General features: G+C 30.8%; 1 protein-coding gene across 1 annotated transcript; it reads right to left on the bottom strand.

Annotated features, from left to right (window-relative positions):
• Window positions 1–1,088: 1,088 nt before the first annotated feature.
• LOC110996490 (lachesin-like) lies at window positions 1,089–18,675 on the bottom strand. The gene is made up of 10 exons (XM_022264170.2): window positions 18,322–18,675; window positions 11,632–11,729; window positions 8,026–8,233; window positions 7,248–7,406; window positions 5,989–6,117; window positions 5,256–5,393; window positions 3,597–3,746; window positions 3,473–3,505; window positions 3,163–3,225; window positions 1,089–2,339 (listed from the first exon to the last, which is right to left on the bottom strand). The coding sequence occupies exons 1-10, from the start codon at window positions 18,422–18,424 to the stop codon at window positions 2,245–2,247; spliced, it is 1,176 nt and encodes a 391-aa protein (XP_022119862.2). The 5' UTR covers window positions 18,425–18,675; the 3' UTR covers window positions 1,089–2,244.
• Window positions 18,676–19,465: the final 790 nt, after the last annotated feature.

The raw sequence follows: 19,465 nt of genomic DNA, 5'->3' as shown, positions 1-19,465 counted from the left end.
TTGTTGACAGTAATTTGTGAGTGTGGAGAAGATATTGGTGACCTCGACCATTCGAGTCGTGAAACGCAAAAATACTATTTATCATACCAATAAGTAACAAATAGCTTATTTGGAACTTATCCGGACATTGTGAAACATACCCTAAATGTAATGTCAATTTTACCAATTTTAAAGTCCTTCTGGCCGCGATTGTCAAGTGGTCGAGTAAAATACCATTAATTCGTCCTTATATAGTCAAAGAAGTTATATTTCAATACAACTTCTATGAATATATAAAGACTTCGGATTATATCCAGCATTTCTTCCTTCACTTTAACTAAAATTAATTCCTCGTTTAATGTATTCAAATTTAATCCTTAACAGCAGTCTGAATACTGACATTACATTGACACATGATGCCACTTCGCATAACAAAGACCCAAACACGAAACCTACCTGTTTACGAGATCACTTGACATTATATTCTATATATTAGACATATTAGAACTACCAGTGAAACATTATTTACAATAAGAATAATAACATGATTTGATCACAGTAACGCAATATAAAAAGTAAGGTAATTTTACATTCTGATTATTTGAAACTGATCGGCTTTCTAAAATGAATATTTTTGTTCAGGAGAATTTTGTGAAAAACATTATTAATAGATTTAATTCAAAAAGAAAAAGAGCCTTCAACGCTACTTACACCAAGTGCGTGAAAGTGATATTAATATGTTCGATTTAAGTTATAAGAATTATAGGTTTTTGTTTGTTAGTAAATATCAAAAGCAAATATAGTAATTTAATATAATTTATTTCAACGCCTTTGACTATTGCAGGCAAATCAAGAAATATATAATTTAATAACTATATAAGGTGGCGGGATTTTCCTACTGATGTAAAAGATTGTGAACCAAAACTCGGCGATTAAAAATAGTAGCGGAGAGTTTCTTACCAGTTCTTCACTAAATTTAAATTTAGATATAGCATTTTTTAAATATTGACGTGAATGATTGAATAAATTTTGATTTAATTTGATTTATTTAGGTAATAATCAGAGTTGGTTCTGCAGCTTAAGTGTAATGTCATAAATAAAACACAATAATTTTGCAAACTCTTTATTTCAGCCCAATGGTCCGCTTACAATACAATTGACAGGTCCTAGTTATTTGAAATTTCTTTATTGAAATATCCTCAAAAATGTATCTGTACTCTGACTAAACACAACAGAATATGAACCAAGTAATTTAATTTAATTTCTTAACTTTACCAAGCTTTGAATAACATTATCTAAGTAAAGCAAAAAGCTTCACGTGCTAAATATTTACATCTTCGGAAATAGCATCTTTTCTATGCACTAATCCCTACTGTAGTGTGACCATAAGCTTTAAAACTGGACTTTGAACATTTATTTAAAAAGCCTAAATAATTTAATTAACTTACTAGTCCTGCTTTAAAGCGCATGGTATCACCGATCATTTTGCCTAGCTCCACAGACTAAATTATATAATATATTAGATAGATATAGTAATACGATGTTACTGACGACTTCCACGATTTAGCCCTTAGTAAACTCTTTGTCTTGTCTCAAGGAAGCTTTGTATCCTATTTACGAAGCACAGATATATGTTTATCGTATTATCCAATTTTTGGAATATTTTTTGTTTTTCCTTTAATCTGTGGTACTAAATAAAAATTGACTATAGACATTTTAGAATACTCAATTGTTTTATATATCAGTCTATAATAATACTTTATGATCTTGTACTATAATAACAATTACTAGTTTATATTTACTTTTACACAATTAAATACTAAATTAATTACGATATGTTGTCGCAGGCTTTTTGCTCCGTTTGAAAGAAACAAATTTATTTACAGTGTTACGATCATAAATTAATTTAAAATCTCTTCTTGACAATGTTATATTTTCATATTTCACAAATAATTATAAATTGTTTTACAAATGACAAATAAATACGTGGATATTGGCAAAATACTAAACAGATTTAGAACTCAGTAATGTAAGAGAAAATTCTAAAATATTCTATTGATTCCTCAAAGATTTTTTTCATTTGTTAAAGTACTTTATTTTACATCTCCTAATCGTTTTTACCATACATTTAATATTTTGTCCGTAAAATATCATTTTATTTCTCTACAGTTTGAACGTAATCTCGTATTCTATCTGTTATAAAAGTAATTAATTCAGAATTCATGTTATTTCGACATCAAAGAACATTATATTATGCCACAAATTCTAAGGCATTATATCTATGAGGAGTATTGAGATCAAAAAGCCGAACGCAAACTGATCCCTGGAGATGGCTCGGTTGTAGTCTTGTAATCTGAAATCTAACAATATTTTTTCTATAGATATTCTTTTAATAATTCTTTACAAAATATAATGAATTACATGTACGCTTTTTTGAATCCAGATTAAAATAATTAATGCTGATATTTTTAATTATCTTAAAACATAAGAAGCCATGTTCTATTAAGCTTAATTGTATCTTAAAATGTTAAAAGAAATCGGGATGGATAAATTTATTTAAAAAATATTTATGGCTAGCTTACGCCTACTCCATAAAGATATCAAGACGTCGCCTACATGAAATAAGTATAAATGGTGTATTAGTATTTTCAGTATAAAATGAAATGATGTTATGTTGATTTATTGGTTATTAATATTTACATGAAGTCATAAATTATCCATGTTTACACTTTACAGCCGTCCATAGAAAATAACGATATAAGTAGGCTACGGGATTTAACGGCAAGTTTTGTTCAGATTGGATTTATGGATAACTCTTCTAAATGATATCACCATTGACTTGACATGACTTAAGACTAAGAATAGCGATAAGGTATAAAAAATATAAAGTTTTCCTGAGTATCAGGACGGCTGTTTGATGGCGACATGCATCTCGTTCGAATTATAATATTAAGTTTCTTACGTAAAAAATATCTAATAATAATAGTTTTGTTATGACAAATAAAATTCTTTACACGTTATGTTAACGTTGCATTAATAAACAAAGCAATGGGCTTTCATTGGCGGGTCATAATTTAAAGTAGTCATTTTTTTTATCGCAAAAGTCAGTTGAATGTAAAATATCGTAAAACAACTATGTACTTTGGTAATTAAACAATGCAGTATTATGTTAACTTTTTTTACCTTGAGTACCAAATGGAGTACTTTCCGATCCCTTATCCATCATGATGTTTAACCTTTGTATAACTGTTGACAACGTTTATTCAATTAATGATTATTCAATAACAGACATTGATATTCAGAGCTCAGAATTTTCATCGAAACAATAATTCTTTTAAGTAGGCACAGAACTATAAATTACATATCACTTTTACGCCTCACATTCATAAAAAGTACATTATGATTTTAGAATAGTTTAAGTAATATAAAAATACTGATCCTGCCTAAACTTATACTTTTAAACAGTTTTAGTATTATAATTAATAATTCTTACCATTTTTATTTTCCAAAGCGGGTGGAGGCATTGCTGTATAATTAAAAATATGGCATTAATTGCAAATTTCAAATATTTCGGTTAAATTCATATATATCACAAAAAATATAAATTTTATACATACGATATAATTTTATGGTTCCTTCGGTGTCTCCCAGTGAATTTTTGGAGACGCATTTATAAGCACCGTAGTCACTTATCTTGATTCTTCTTAGAGGTAATCGCAGTATAGAGCGGTAGGTGCCAGCTATCCTCTGCGGCTCTAGGCTGCCACCTATAACCGTTACTTTTATTACTTGTTTGATTATAGGTTATACGGTAATTATTTAAAAAGTTTTGACATATGTTTAACTACAAATTGGACTAAGGCGTAGTCCATTACGATTGAGAAAATTGTTAAGATAAAAATAGACATAATTTTTTTAAGATATTTTTTTTGTATAAATATTTTTTTGCCACAGTTAGTAAATTTATAGAGGAAGCCTATAAAGGCTGTTATATCTAACAACCAGTTATACCGGATATAACTGGGTATAACTCTGTGGAATATATATGTATAGTAATATAATACTTTCTAACTAAGTTTAACATAACAGCTACTATTACGTATGACGTAACTCTGGTTTCATTTTTACTATTTACTGAATAACGATATCGGTATAATTTCTATGACAAAGTGGAAGTCGTATTACAATATGTAGAGCGACTAAATTAAAAAAAATGTCAGTGGCGCTACAACATCTTCAGGTCTTGGCCTCAGATTTCTGAATCTGTTGTTAATAAGCAAGTAGGTGATCAGCCTCCAGTGCCTGACACACGTCGTTGACTTTAGGGTCTGAGACATGTCGGTTTCCACACGATGTTTTCCTTCACCGTTCGAGCAAATGTTAAATGCGCACTTAGAAATAAGTCCATTGGTGCACAGCCTGGGATCGAACCTACGACGTCAGTTATAAAAGTCGCAAACTCAAGCCACTAGGCAAATACTGCTATAAATTCTTAAAAAAGGAAGAAAAACAATATTGTGAATTATTTGAAACTGTATTTCCGAAGCAATTAGACTTAGGTTCCTTCAAGAAAATAGCAAACTAATTCTTAAAAGGCCGTCAATGCACTAGCGAGCACTCTGGCATTACCAGTGTCCACGGGCGACAGTATCACTAACATCAGATAAACAACCTAAATATTTTCCCCTGTTCTTTATAAATTAGACGGTGGATTAGTTATGTTATAGGATATTGAGGTTTCAAAGGTACAGTGACCCAGATTCACACATCACAATATTATCTACCCGCATCTCTTACATTATCGCGATAAGCAATACTGCATTTCGAATGTCATGCAACACACTTTTAAAATCTGTTCATTGTAATATTACTTTACTAAGTACTTTGACACGCCACTAACATACTATGCTCTTGGGGATGTAACTGAACATCATTTACTATCGGAAACAACAGTATTAGGTATTTGTTACATCTTTCATTCAAATCACAATTTTGCGGAATAATAATGATCCTAGTGATTGCCTTGATTATTGCTAGATTTGAATTTTTTATAATATAATTAATTACTTTATCTGTAATTTAATAAAAATGTTATAAAATAAGATGTTTACACGTTTTCTGCACTTTTAAATAGTAAATCATCGATCCAAATCTATCTCAGACCAAGAAACCAATTATCGGCACTTACTTACCTATGAAAAAATCAAACACTGTCCTATTATGCAGTTTTACAGCATAGGTTTGTTGTAGAAACGTTTATAAAACCAAAATCTTACCAATAGGAACAATTTCGCCGTCTTCGCGACTCCAGTAGCTGACGGGTTTGGGAAAGGCTTCCGTTTCGCACTCTAGTACTAAATCAGTGCCAAGCGCTGCGCCAACTAACTGGTTCCGTATTGTTATCACCGGTGGAACTGACAAACAGGAGAATATGAGGAAAACGATTAGCTTTAAAATATCTTATTTTAAATATGAAAGTGATAAAGTATAGCATAGTTATCTATCTACAGTCTATACTGAAACTTCTTAACTATATTAATTACGATTTATATTAGATAATAATACCAATATATCACGAATAATATTCCATAAAAAGTGTTACAATGTATTATATAGAATATATGATTGTAACAAATTTAAACTATATGTAAAAATATATCACAGATCTCAGTAACAATGTCTCATGCTGACTACTATTTCTAGAAACCACGTTTCGTAACTAATGATTATTTCAAACTATAACATTTATTTAGAAGTCAGTGCGCGCAATACCTGGAATTCATTATTACCTTCTTAATATATAAAACAAAGTTGGATTTGTTCAGACACCAAATTTTGAGAGCGGCTGAATTTCATGTTTTTTTATTTATTATCTCTGGATCAAATATTGGAAAATTATCAAAAAACATAATGTATTACTTTATAAAATACCTGAAATCTTTTGTCATATGTTTTTTATGACGTTTTTAAGTCATAAATATAAAATTATGTTATTAAAATCATACTCACATTCAACAGTGAGCATTATTCTTTTGCTTACAGAGGGCGGCACTCCGTTCGAGGCTATGCATAAGTATGGCCCCGCGTTCTGTCTGCTCACACGACTAATATTTAATACGGGACCCTCCAAAGTCGTCACTGCAACATTATGTACTTTAAAATATTCATAGTGGCTGAGTTGTTAACGATTTCCTTACCGTAATTCTTTGCGAACAATTACTGTTTAGAATTATAAGGATTTAGAAGTAGTATAATTATAGTAGTATTTTCTAACAATTCGACTTCTTCAACCAATTCTTAAAAGGCTGGTTTGTAATTTTATGTCAGAAGGTTTTTATGATAAAAAATAAGAAAATTGCGCAGGAAATTAAAATATAAGAATACTTAACCACCATATTAAGATTGACTTTGTAACGATAGCAATTTTGGTTGTCAGTGCCTAGCGGTTTTACAATTTAAACTTTATTGATGTAACCTTATGGCATTTGACATAACATTCTACACACATCAACAGCTACAAACATCATCAAATAGGAACAATGAATATCGTTTAAATTGATAAAATACATATAAAATAATTAATTTATGATTTGTTACAAAAAATCAATTTCTTAGTGCACATTACCGCTAGATCAGAGCCTAATATTTGTTCAATTTAATATAAAGTTTTGGTTAGTTTGATTATAAAGAATAAAAAAGACAGGACAACGTCTGTCGAATCCGCTAGTATAAAATAAAAAAGGTTTAGAGGATTTATCTTCTTGTCTTAAACATATGATAGATGTGTTTACCCTATTCCACATTGAAAGAATGAGACTTCAAACATAACCTAGGCTTTCTTTTTTTGACAGATTGCATACATTTGAGTTCGTTGCGGCTTGCCAAACTATTCAAAAGCCACTCGAACTCTCGTACGTTAGCTTTAATAGTTTAATTTTTCTAACAATATCCTACCTGTCTTAAATAACCATTAGCAACTTAAGTAGTACGACGCGGTTGTAAAGTAAGAAATATTTGAATTTCGAAAATCAAATGAATTGTAGTTTATGGTTAAGTTGTTATATTTCTGTTCACTATATGAATATTTATACTCAGATAATATGTGATTTTGACAGGTCCTTTTCACGCCAATTAGGTTTGACTATTTTTGTATTCTTTCTACGAGTTCAAACGACATTCCGTTTTAAACAAAATGCTACAGATAAATATAAACGTGAATCAATTTGAACCATTCTATAAATAGTCAATTAACATATTTGTAGCATTACCTTGCGAGCCATTAGCCAAAGGGATAGTTTTGGAATGTTCTCTCCGCCAGTTTATCTGTGGTTGAGGGGAACCAGATGCCGCACATGTCAGACTTATCGAAGCTCCTTCTCGAACTGTTTGATCTGTACTCGTTCCGCGATCCATTATATCAGGTGGCACTAGGAAGAAATTTATGTAACATTGATATAATATCTTCTGATAATACAGTATCTCCATATTTTTCTGACGAATATACTAAAACTAAGTTTAATATTTTCACGCAACACTTTTACGAGATTTATTTTTATTGTACTAGAAACCTTATATTATTCTAGGTCTTTGGCATTAGCATACTATTTAGTAAAAGCTAGTTAGTATCTTAAAGCATGTATTTACATAGAATTAGTCTTCACCATATTATACTAACATATTCGGTTAATTATATTAAGCATACGCATATTTGAAACCTTAATATGATGTTCACAAGGCATTATCGTACTTAATATAATAATTCTGTTCATTTACATGTATTATATAGTTATATAGCAAGTGTTTTTTAAGGCATAGAATAACGTCTCGTATTAAACTCAGTAAAGGTTAATGTTTACTTTTTACATTAACATCTAAACTCATTCATCAGTCATTTCATTCATTCATTCATTTCAGCTAAGAACTAACTGGATTACTCAAAACATCTAAGCATTTTTCGACAACTGCGGCGAGTTCTTCACAAGCACTAGGAGTATTCAAATAATATTTTACCTTATAAATTGGCATAACTTAAGAACAAAACCTCACCGACAATATCCAAATATCCAAGTTGACTTTTCATGGGGTCTGTATTAATTTGACACATATACCACCCCCTGTCGGTCTCTCTAAGCTCCCGGATGTGTAGGAACCAGGTTCTATGGTCACTGTGAGTCACACCCACTCGCCTACTTCGTGAAATCACGTGGGTATGAATTGTCAGGATTGTTTGTGTGTCCACACGGAGCCATGCTACCTATTTACAATAAACAATTAAATACATATATATACAAATTTCACAAAGCTTGCAAAATATAAGTAGATATACAAAAGTTTGTTCCATAAGCTGATCATTCGAGAGCTTTGGTATTTGTTTAAAATAATTTATAACGTATTTGATTTTAAATGAATTTACCCGCAAACTAAGTATACCTAGGAAACACACGAGTAGTAGTGTTGAATAAAAATATTCAGACAGGCAAGCAAAATTAATTGGCCTTAAAACCTTCGTGTATATTCATAAAATGATATCGCATACATTACAGCGAGGCCGTGAAAGAAATAACGTAACTTGGTTAAGAGTCATTCATTTTTGTGCTACATATTTTATCTATTTATTTTAAAATAATATATGAAACTATCAAATTAAACATTAAGAACACTAAAAATGTATGATTAGAAAGTATCACGTGTCTTTGCACAATACAAAAGGATATTAAAATCATTCCATCTAAAAGATAACATGATATAATATGAAATACAAAATGAGAAAATTATTCAATCATTTTATATTTAATTAAGTAATTCGATACGCTTTTGTAGCTTATATAACAGATAAGGGTAAGAAACGCTTAATAGACTAAAGCCTTTATGATATAAATCAGTTTAATTTTATTATTTTAGGTAAAGTACTCTCATTTTGTAAATAAAAGTCTCTTCCTGATAAATCGTTTTTCATTGTGTACGATGGGGTTAAAGAAACATTTCAGTACTTAAGGTGTAATATTTGATTACTTTTCTGACAAGAGTAACAGGAAAATGCAGCAATAAAGTATTCAACCGGTACTAAACGAAAAAGAGAAAAACAATTTAGAAGGTGGATAGACCAGATTACAGAAACAGCAGGTGGTGCATGGTTAAATAAATGAAATATCATAATAATCGCTAGTTTGAGTTACCTCTTAGTTATCAAGTTCATTACATTTCATTTACATACTTTTTATTAAAAATAACTATTTTAGGAAACCATACAAAGAAAGTGAATATATAAACTAGCAGACTCGGCCAAGTGTTGCTGTGGCTAAGGTTTTTGTTATATTACCAAGTAGTAAACTATTCAAGGGAAACGGTACGAGAACTTATGTGAAAGGATGGCACTTTTAACACTGTTAGAATTGTATCAAATAATATTAAACAAATATTTGCAATAAAATAATATTGCGGGTACAAATTGAGATGTAAGCTATCCTATCTTTTAAGTTAGATCAAACTGCACAATTGCAAATTTGATTGATAACCGCTCGGTAGTGTAGGTGTCCATCGCGAACAAACAACGTGACACATTATTTATATATATATACTAAGATAATCTCTGTACTCGGAGTAAAGTATGCGTCAAGCAAGTCGTTCTTGTGTGACAACTCTTTGCTAGACGCAACTTTTAAATATCCATTTTTTAATTTCGGTTACATTTAAATGTCATATTTTTAATATAAAGTTGTTCTAAACCAAAGAGAAGACTTAAGCTGCAGCTTTGTCCAATAAAAGCACTTAAGATTCTGCATATTGTTAAAGTACTCAAACTACACCCTCTGGAATCACTCGCGACGAGGTTTTAAACAACGTGTTGAACACTAAAGTATACAGATTATGTGCATACAAACTACTTGCAACTTGAGCACTGTTGACTTCGGAAAGATGCTGAAGCTATGCGAAATTACAAAGCTTTCTTATCTGTCATTATAACTTATAAGTAAAATTTTGGTTCTGCTAAATATCTATAGATTTAAAAAGTTACTGACTTCGGTAATGTTAAAGATTTTAACTTTATTATTTCATTTTAAATATTTGTAGGATACATTATAAATACAACAAAGATATTTATAAGATCGTGTGTTTTCGTATCAATAGAGATAAAACTATTTATTCATAGTGAATAATTATCTAAACAAATGAGATAATAATAATAATGCAATTATTTTAATTTTCATTTCAGATACTTTACATTTAAATACATTTATATTTTATAAATATCTTATTCATTATTTATCTGTGTGCGTTTAAATACCAAAGGACTCCTCCTAAAAGTCTTCGAAATTAAAGAGATTATAGAATTTAAAGGTATGGAACATACTATCGATGGAAGTGGAAAAATTTGGAGGAGGCAATCACCTGTCGTAATCAGAGTACGAGTGTAAAACATAATGAGATGGACTAATGTTATTTAATGTAGTACTCGAATAAAACCTTATTATTTAAGCAACTAAACTTACGCCAGTGAAATTAACATAAAATATGCGCCTAGGCGACAGAATATCACCATTACCATATACATAGAATAGTATAATAATAGCAAGGACTGGAGACATGATATATATTTTATAATAACAGAAAATATATAGAGTACCGACAACAATATTCGAAATATCTTCCATACAGAACTGAAACAATATATTTCAATAGCTCGTGTTCTTTAAGTATGACGACAATACTTACAGTTATTGGTTTGAACCAATGTACCTTTAAACTCTTTGAAATGTTTCGTAACAGAAAATATTGTTCTGTAGATACTAGTATTTTTTTATACGTTTATATATATATATTAAGTTTATTGGCAGTGTCAGGTCAACCCAATCATGTCATAAATTTGCATGACATGTACGGCATAGCTTTGATTGATTGTTATATTTCTCTCTTAACTTAAACTTTCTGTATCCCTTTTTTATTTTATTTTTTATTGAGGGAAATTTCCGCACAAAGTGTGGGTCTTGCTTTAGTATGCTTGGGTAGGGCTTTACCCACTAAACCCCTCCCAATCGTCACAGTTGGGGTAACTTGGTGTCGCGTAAGCATTCTACCAAGTGAACCCATGACTGGCTGCTGCAGCAACCATCTTCCATTACATTGACATTGCCTTAGAACTCCTTACACTCTCTACTCTTAGGGTGGCAATTTCTTGCAGCCAACACGTGATTCGCCGCCATGTTCTCGCTTGCACATATAACACAATGTGATGTTTCATCACAAAACTTTCTATATCCCTATAAATAGCTCATATAATCAAAATGTCTGTCAAATCGTTCGTATTTCCTATTAGAATAACACAGTAAGATCACATCATATGTTTTATTTATAACTTTCCGTATTTCAAAACGTTCATAGCGCATATCTATCATAATACCATCTTACTCACGTATTATTTTAACAAAAACTATGTTAAAGAAATTCATTTGTACGTTTTATTTTTCCTTAGGCAAAGTTGTATTTATATAACTTTTCCATTTCTTTATCCATGATAATTTACATTTCCCAATACAAAACGAAACATAAATCGTAAATGCCTGAACTTTCATTACAAAGTCTTAGAGTTGTAGCGTAATTTCCCAAACAGAAAGCCATTACTATAACTACAAGGGAGATAAAAGCATAGTGCACCTTGTACGTGGAGAGGTTATGCACGGCACACGCGAGCACTGCCTCGCGACCCAATGGCGCGGTCACGTTCTCTATCGGCCCGCTGAAACCAGGCTCGTCTGCAACAAACATTTTAAAAATATATTTCCTGAGCATTCCAATACAAATAAAAAGTTACGGAACGTTCTACGATGTTATACAACGCATACGTTAAATCTTAATGTATCTTTTTTAAAAACATATCATAGTAGAATTAATAAAACGTATTTTAAACATAAAATATCAAAAATACTTTATACTCTCTGATGATACAATACTAATTATATCAAAGGTTATTTCTATACAGTTTCTTAGAAGTTCCGATGACTACTTTTGTAACAATAACAGTCTAGAAAAATATAGAAAAGAATCCGCTTAACGATAACTATTGTAATTCTTCTGGACACTCAATATTTAAAATTAACACCCAACGTGCTACGCGTCGTAGCTCACGTATTGTAGCAATCGCTATCGTAGCATGGGCGTGTAGCACGTTAGCGTGTGCTTGCTGTAAGTTAAATATAACTTAATGAGCTGAATTTATATGAATAATCTAAAATTATTAATCGAATAAAAATATACCTACATTAAAATAACCAGAAAATATACAAACTATCATAGTTACATACGATTTTATTTCATTAATTTAAAGTTCTCTCAAGCTATAACATATCTTCTGTAGGTTAATTGTCTTTGTTATTACTGCCAAGATTAATTTACTTAATAACTAGCGGATCCGACAGACGTTGTCCTGTCTACACGTCATTAATTTCAAAATTTCAATTTTTAATAAGCCATTTTGATGAAAATTATTATACAAATGTTATGACAATATATAACGATCCAGCACATGGTCACACACGATATAACACAATGATAACAAAACTTTTTTTAAATTTCGGGACAGACTAAAATTAAAATTCGAATATTATTTAAAATTTGACACTGCGATGGTAGCGCCGCCTGTCGGATCCAATGTAAAACATACAACAACAACTAATAAATTGAAAATTAATTAAAAAAACATTGTCCAGCGGACAAACTTGTGAATCTAAACCATTCCCAGATCCCCTTGAACACACACAAAAAATTTCGTCTAAATCGGTCCAGTCGTTTAGGAGGAGTTCAGTCACATACACACGCACACAAGAAATATATATATATTAAGATATGTGACGTCACAATATCTACAATGGCATTAGAAAATATAAATTCTGCTAACTACATCTAGTTCATAGTTTTCTTTCCTAGTAGTTTAAGGAAACAGACATAGATTGCTGATCGAAATTTTTGATCGAAATTTTTGATCGAATTTTTGATCGAAATTTTTGATCGAAATTTTTTCTCGAAAAGCAAAAGATTGTAAGAACTATACTGTCTTTTACTTTTCGAAGCAAGAATCATATGTATACAAGAAACTTCTTAAAACGTCTGGGTCGAAACTCGCACTTCTCTTATGATACATTTATATGTCTTTTATCAATAACATAAGTGTTATAGAAATTTAATTATGTTAAGTTGACCCAAAACCCCTGAAGATTCCACGCGCAAACGTTCTCAAAATCAATTACTCAAACAGTATCGTTACAAACTTGGAGATAATAAACAATACAAAGTAAAAACAATAACAAAACTCCCGGGGTCCTAGGTAAACTAAGAATTAGAATTTAATATTAAAGCTATTTATGGCTAAAAGGTTAAGCTATCTAAAGCACTGCCCTTTAATATTTAAAAATAGTTAAATGCAGTCAGGTCCTATTTCAAAATACGTATGACGTATATATACAGGACCTATACAAAACATTATATGCAGTTTGACAGTTGTGTGACTTATATACGGCCCATGATATTAAACGAGAATCAGATTGTAGTTTAGTCACAAGAACAAAATTAACACTTTACTTTATTTTATAATAATTTCATATAAATTGCCGATGTAGATAAACGATCTTTATTATTTGATTTCGGCATGTAACAAATTATATAGATGTCATGTTATTCGCAACAATTATAAGAAACTTAATAACATCCTTAGATTAAGAAAATAGTATTTTCCACGCTAATTTGGGTGTTATGTAAAACATATAATGATTTGATTGAACACCCTGTGTTCTTTAAATCATTTAAATATTTCATTCAAGCAGCTTGCATGTAATATATCTAGGCTAATACAAAACCCCAATTTTCTCGATTTTAGGGTATGCCCTTGCGTTAAGCATTAACTAGTAGATTACCCAGCTAGCGGTATTATTGCCAAACACTTTCAAATAACGGGCTGATTAAATTAGCTGCATGGCACGCGATACCGAATTATAAATGAATTGAGGTCAAAATATATCTGATGTATTGAAAAATCTTTGACGTAATTAGGCAGTCGTAAGAAAAAACTAATTAAGAAATGTAATATTATAAATGAGTTATTTATGTTAGGCCTGATGTTAGGACGATCCTTAACACTACATGATTTGAAAAATAACGATGGAAATTAATTAAAAACGTGAAGTGAAATTAATATTCGTGTGATCGCAGTCTAGAAATCGCGATATCAGTGCTACTTATACGTATAGGCAACATATCATATATCAATTTATATATATACTACTTAAAATATATAGAACGTGAATATATATCTTAATTTTACGCAGGTAACACTATATAATCAAAATTCGGTAATATACATGTTTTGGTAATAAAATAAAATATGAAACGAAACTAAACTGTTGTAATAACAATTTCGTTGTCTATGAGATGACCTCAGGAAGAGAGAATTTGGTTTATTTAACCCACGTAGAAGTGGGTTATAAAGATAAAGTCCCAATAATACTGTATAACCAGAAAACGTTAAGCCTACGTGGTTAGATTGGACAAACGCCGTTTAATCCAAGATTACCTATTACACCGCAATGAAAAAATAATTCGCACGAAAATTTATATATCATGTGGAAAGGTAAGCGGTAAACATTTACGTTGCCAATATTTACTCTGCCGGGAATCGGAATATTGAAATGCGGCTTAATACTGAACGATGTAATCTAGCGTTAAATTGTTAAATCTACAAATACATTTACAATAGCTATATATTGTTTATATTTTATTATTAATTGTAGTAATAGAATAGTCCTCTAAACGTACTGATACAATTACAGAACGTTATAAACTTCAAAATAATATTTATTAACTAATTAATTATTGAAGTTATATAAAAGCTTCTTTTGGCGCGTTAGAGAAAAATGATGAGGATATTTTTTCTAATATTAATTTCGTTTTTTCTACAAACGTAGCATAATGATTTAGTTTTAAAATAAGGATTACATTTTTGAAAATATTTTTTGTTTTATTTATCTTATCCAACTTTACAATTTTTATTACTTCTAACACACACGTTAGAAGTTATACTTGCTTGCTTGAAGTTATTAATTAATTTCCATTGTTATTACGTTACGTGTACACACGTTTTTTGGCAATTATATAGGTAGGACAATAAATGAAAGAAGACCGAGATTTAAAATGATCTAATTCAAAAGGCCTACACATACGATACTAAAAGTATTTACAATTAATATTTCACCCGGCATTGAATATTCCATTATAATAAATGTTAATTGCCATTCCATATTAATAATATTATATTAATATATAAATATTATTGACACCCGACATATCCATTTAGAAGTTTTCGGTAGTCTAGCAAAATTTTGACTTCATAATTCCAATTCCAATTATTAATATACTTTAATTGTTTTAACCGAAAAAATCAACTCTGCGTTGTTGATAAAAACCGTCGTTCTACAAGTCAGCGTTTCTTAACGCAATTCCGCAAACGGGTTTCAAGAAGGCACAAGTGTATAAGCCGGCAGCGCGTTTGCGTACATTCCGGCAGTGCAAATGTTCATGGGCGGCGGTACCACTTAACATGATATGAGCATGCAGCCCCTTTACCTCCCGTACCATAGAAAAGATAGATTCTAAATCTTTTTAAAAAAAGAACTATAAATTTTTTATCATACATTTACTATAGAATAATCTAGTAATCACATATGTATTCTTGTAATGTTGAGATTATTTGTACATTTTTGCTTGAACTGAATAAAGTCCGCTTAATGTTTTGTGCCCTTAAACTGCTCTATAAACTGAAATAAATCTAATATTTAGCAAAAATTCCTTGAAAATGTTTAAGTTCTTTTTCTTCGCCCATATTTTAATGTACTCTCCACATGTAGATGTGATTGTAGCTCCCTCTGCATTGTTAATCTTTTCAAAATTGTATCTATCATTTCTCTTTACTTGACACGTTAACGACCTAAATATTTTGATTTCTTCTTCATGAATTTGACTCTCTCATTTTATATTTATACTGACTCCTGTTTACTTTTTTAATTTTAAAAATATTCCTATGTTCTATTTTTATAGACAATTGATACCTGGCGCATATCTTATATCTTTAAACGAGCAATTATATATATATATATATATAATTGGAATCTCGGAATCGGCTCCAACGATTTTCATGAAATTTAGTATACGGGGGGTTTCGGGGGCGATAAATCGATCTAGCTAGGAATCATTTCTAGAAAATGTTATTTTATTCGTGTTTTATCAACTTAAACATAAACTTACTATTTTACTTTTATTGTAAGATCTAAAAATATTATTCATATTTCATCATTTTATTAGTATGTAATTCGTACATAAATATAATTGCCAAAAAACACAATTTATAAAAAAAATACCGAGCAAGGTCATCGGTCATCCAGGTACTGTAAAAATAAGTTGTCATTATTAACAAGGTCACAATTATTAAAATAAAACTGTGTAAAGTCATTTGTTATTTATAAATTACATTGTATATTTATTATAATTACGCAACAGTTTACAATATGTCAAATGTCTAATTTGTTAATGAAGAGAATTTTGATGGGTTGTGAACGGTTTTTAGAGTTAAAACGTCGCTTGTTAGTTCCGGCGTTGTCACCGACAAATTGCAGGCCCGGAACTTCCGTGACACCTCTAATTGACTACCTGCTTTAGTGATATTAACGAAATATAGGTGTGATAATTTTTTTCGTTTTATAATTGTCGGTAGCGCCATGAAAACAGGTTAAGTTAATAAATTATCCAGTAGGGCCGATGTCATACTAATAATACTTATCGTAGATTTGGGTATGTGTTTTATCATATATTTTCTGTAATTTGTGCCTGATTTGAAAACCTATTTAAATTTTACTTTGAAGAAGTTCAAAAAGCCAAACTTTGCAAAGTTGCTGTTACCGTACGAGCTGTTTATTTGCATAAAAAAAGAATCCTTTGGCTTGACTTGAGATTTTAACTCGGAGAAATAAAACTACTAGGCTACGCTAGGCTTGTTTTATGGCTCTGGCCTTTATTTATAGAGTAGTTTATTAGGTATTCAAAATAGTAGGACGTCCTTTTTGTTGATTAACATCTGCGTAATACACATTATAGCAGTCTATTCGTTACTCACACACTAATACTATCACTATCCCTAACATTTAACTATTTTGTATTTGAGTCTTTATAGTTTAAGTAGGTAGTAGTAAGTCATACATGCCTAAATATCGTAAACGTAAATTTTAACATCTTGAATTTAAAAAAATATGCTATGACCTACCTTCAATATTACAAATGACGTACATGGTACGACCTACAGTATTTCCTTCTAATGAAATGTAAGCTGCTTATGTTGATATTGATCACTTTTATAAGAGTCTCGGGTTTTAGGCCTAATACCGTGCTAATCCTAATTACATAAGGTCATTTCTAGTGTAATCAAAGAACCTTCATTTATATTAATATTCAGTATATTATGACCAGCTTTAGCAAGGAAACTTTTAAACTGTTTGTGAAGAATTAATTAATTCCGTTATTATCAGAAAAGACTTTACTTAATATGATATTTAGAAAAATGTTCTTTCAGTGTCAATAACTTTTACGATTAAAACAAATATTATAAGAGAGTGTAAAACTATCTCTCTCTCTCTCTATAATCAGCAGCTCATGTCTGAGCGTCGTGGTCAGCAACGAAGCATCTAGAGCGGACTATCTGCTTCCACCGGTTGCTGTCCAGCGCTTCCCTTATGAGTTTTGAAGACGATGAGTCTTTCACTTGATCGGGCCATCTGGTTGGTGAACGGCCACGTGATCTTTTGCCTTCTGTGTTACCAACCACGATCAGTTTCTCCACTTTCTCATCACCTTTGCGCATTGTATGGCCGAAATACGATACGATTCGCTGTAGGCATATGGTAGACAAGCGAGTTCGTATGCGAATGTGTAAAACTATGTATTTTATTAAATTCGAAATGTTTATTCTCATAAAAGTATATTCACAATAATGTATAATTATTCTTCTGTCTCTATTGCGAAAACTAACTAAAATTTCATTTGATAAAATAAAATAATAATTCTTTTGACTCAGTCAGTGTTTGTTAAATTAAATCTGCTGAATTGTAAAATAGTTTCGAAGAAATACAACTTTGATAAAAAGCTTTAATGTTTCAATTAATTGTATCCCATTTTGTTTGAGAGAAGAGAAACAAATTGATGTAAATTATCCTAATGTCAGAAAAATCTAAGGAAAATTCAATAGTGTATAAAGAGTGTACATAGGCTTTAAGTAAAATAAGAAAATAAACAGAGTTTTTTAGTACTAACGTGTTGTTGCATCCGTCGTGCTGGCCAGTAGCCAATCCAGAACTAGTAGAGATAATAACATATTCCCAATCTTCACTATACTCAAATTACATGGAATATTCATATTTACACTTTAAATCAAATTATGACGATTCAAACTAAGCGATTTGAAAGATGTTCATTTTTACAAAGTTCCTAACTACGTACAAAATCACCAAATAAGTCTGGAAGCGAAAACAAAACACATTTTAAACGTTCCAACGTACACGCAATGAAGTGATTAAGCGACGCGGCGTTTTTGATTTTAGAATACACGTGTTCCGTGAAAAGTTTGCGTTAAGATTTTCCGTTAGGCTGTACGACCACTCGGCTCGAAGGTTTATTGTGTACTGAACAAGGGACGGCAAGGACTGCATCGGCGCGGCGCCAAAGCCTGCCCCCTGAAGCCGTCTCTTTCACCTGAAGCGCAATTTAAAAACGACATAAGGAGACCCTTTTTGTTGCGATTTGTATTATTATATGATTTATAATATCCAAGGGAATATAAGATGCTTTTCATCAAAGTTTCAATTTTATTTCTATTATTATCCATATACCATATATTCCTGTTTGTGTTTCCAGTTATATTTATGATTATGCATACAAAAAAATAAATAAAATACCTATATACGTCATAAATACCGATTTACAACTTTTATTATAGGCGCTACGGGTTAATATGTCGTACCAGTATAGAGGTAATAATATTTTTCCTCATCGACAAACTGTACAAAAATATTACGTGTATTTATGACAAAAATTTAATTCAGAGCACAACAAAAGAATAGGTTTATTTATACGGGACGTTATATTACTACACATATTATTATTATTACGTATACCTACTGTAAGTCAATTTTTAAATTAAGAACACCGAGCATCGAGTAACTCCTTTACCGTAAAGGCGGTTGTTAGACGGCTTCTGTACTATATTCGTTTGCTTTAGGTTTGCGGTTGTAATAGACACCGTTCGCACGTGGACTAACTATTTTCTTCAAACACAATGGTTGGTGAGAAACCTTTTAAAAACACAAGGGATCTTTCGTGTTCCTCTTTAATATCTCTCAGGAAGCTGTTCTTTTATCGTCATAAACTCCAACCATTTCTACATAGCATTTTACCGCTG

This window comes from Pieris rapae, chromosome 2, assembly GCF_905147795.1.
Source record: "Pieris rapae chromosome 2, ilPieRapa1.1, whole genome shotgun sequence".
NCBI classification, from domain to species: domain Eukaryota; kingdom Metazoa; phylum Arthropoda; class Insecta; order Lepidoptera; family Pieridae; genus Pieris; species Pieris rapae.
Note: the sequence above shows the minus strand (reverse complement) of the source record. Positions and strands in the feature narration are given on the sequence as shown.

Bases quoted from the DNA above. Each gene is read 5' to 3' on its own strand.
- LOC110996490 (XM_022264170.2), bottom strand. From the start codon at position 18,424: ATGAATATTCCATGTAATTTGAGTATAGTGAAGATTGGGAATATGTTA. The intron at 8,234-11,631 runs GTGCACTATGCT...TATTGTAAATAG, and splicing joins ATAACCTCTCCACGTACAAG to GTAGCATGGCTCCGTGTGGA. The intron at 5,394-5,988 runs GTGAGTATGATT...CCTGTTTGTCAG, and splicing joins AATAATGCTCACTGTTGAAT to TTCCACCGGTGATAACAATA.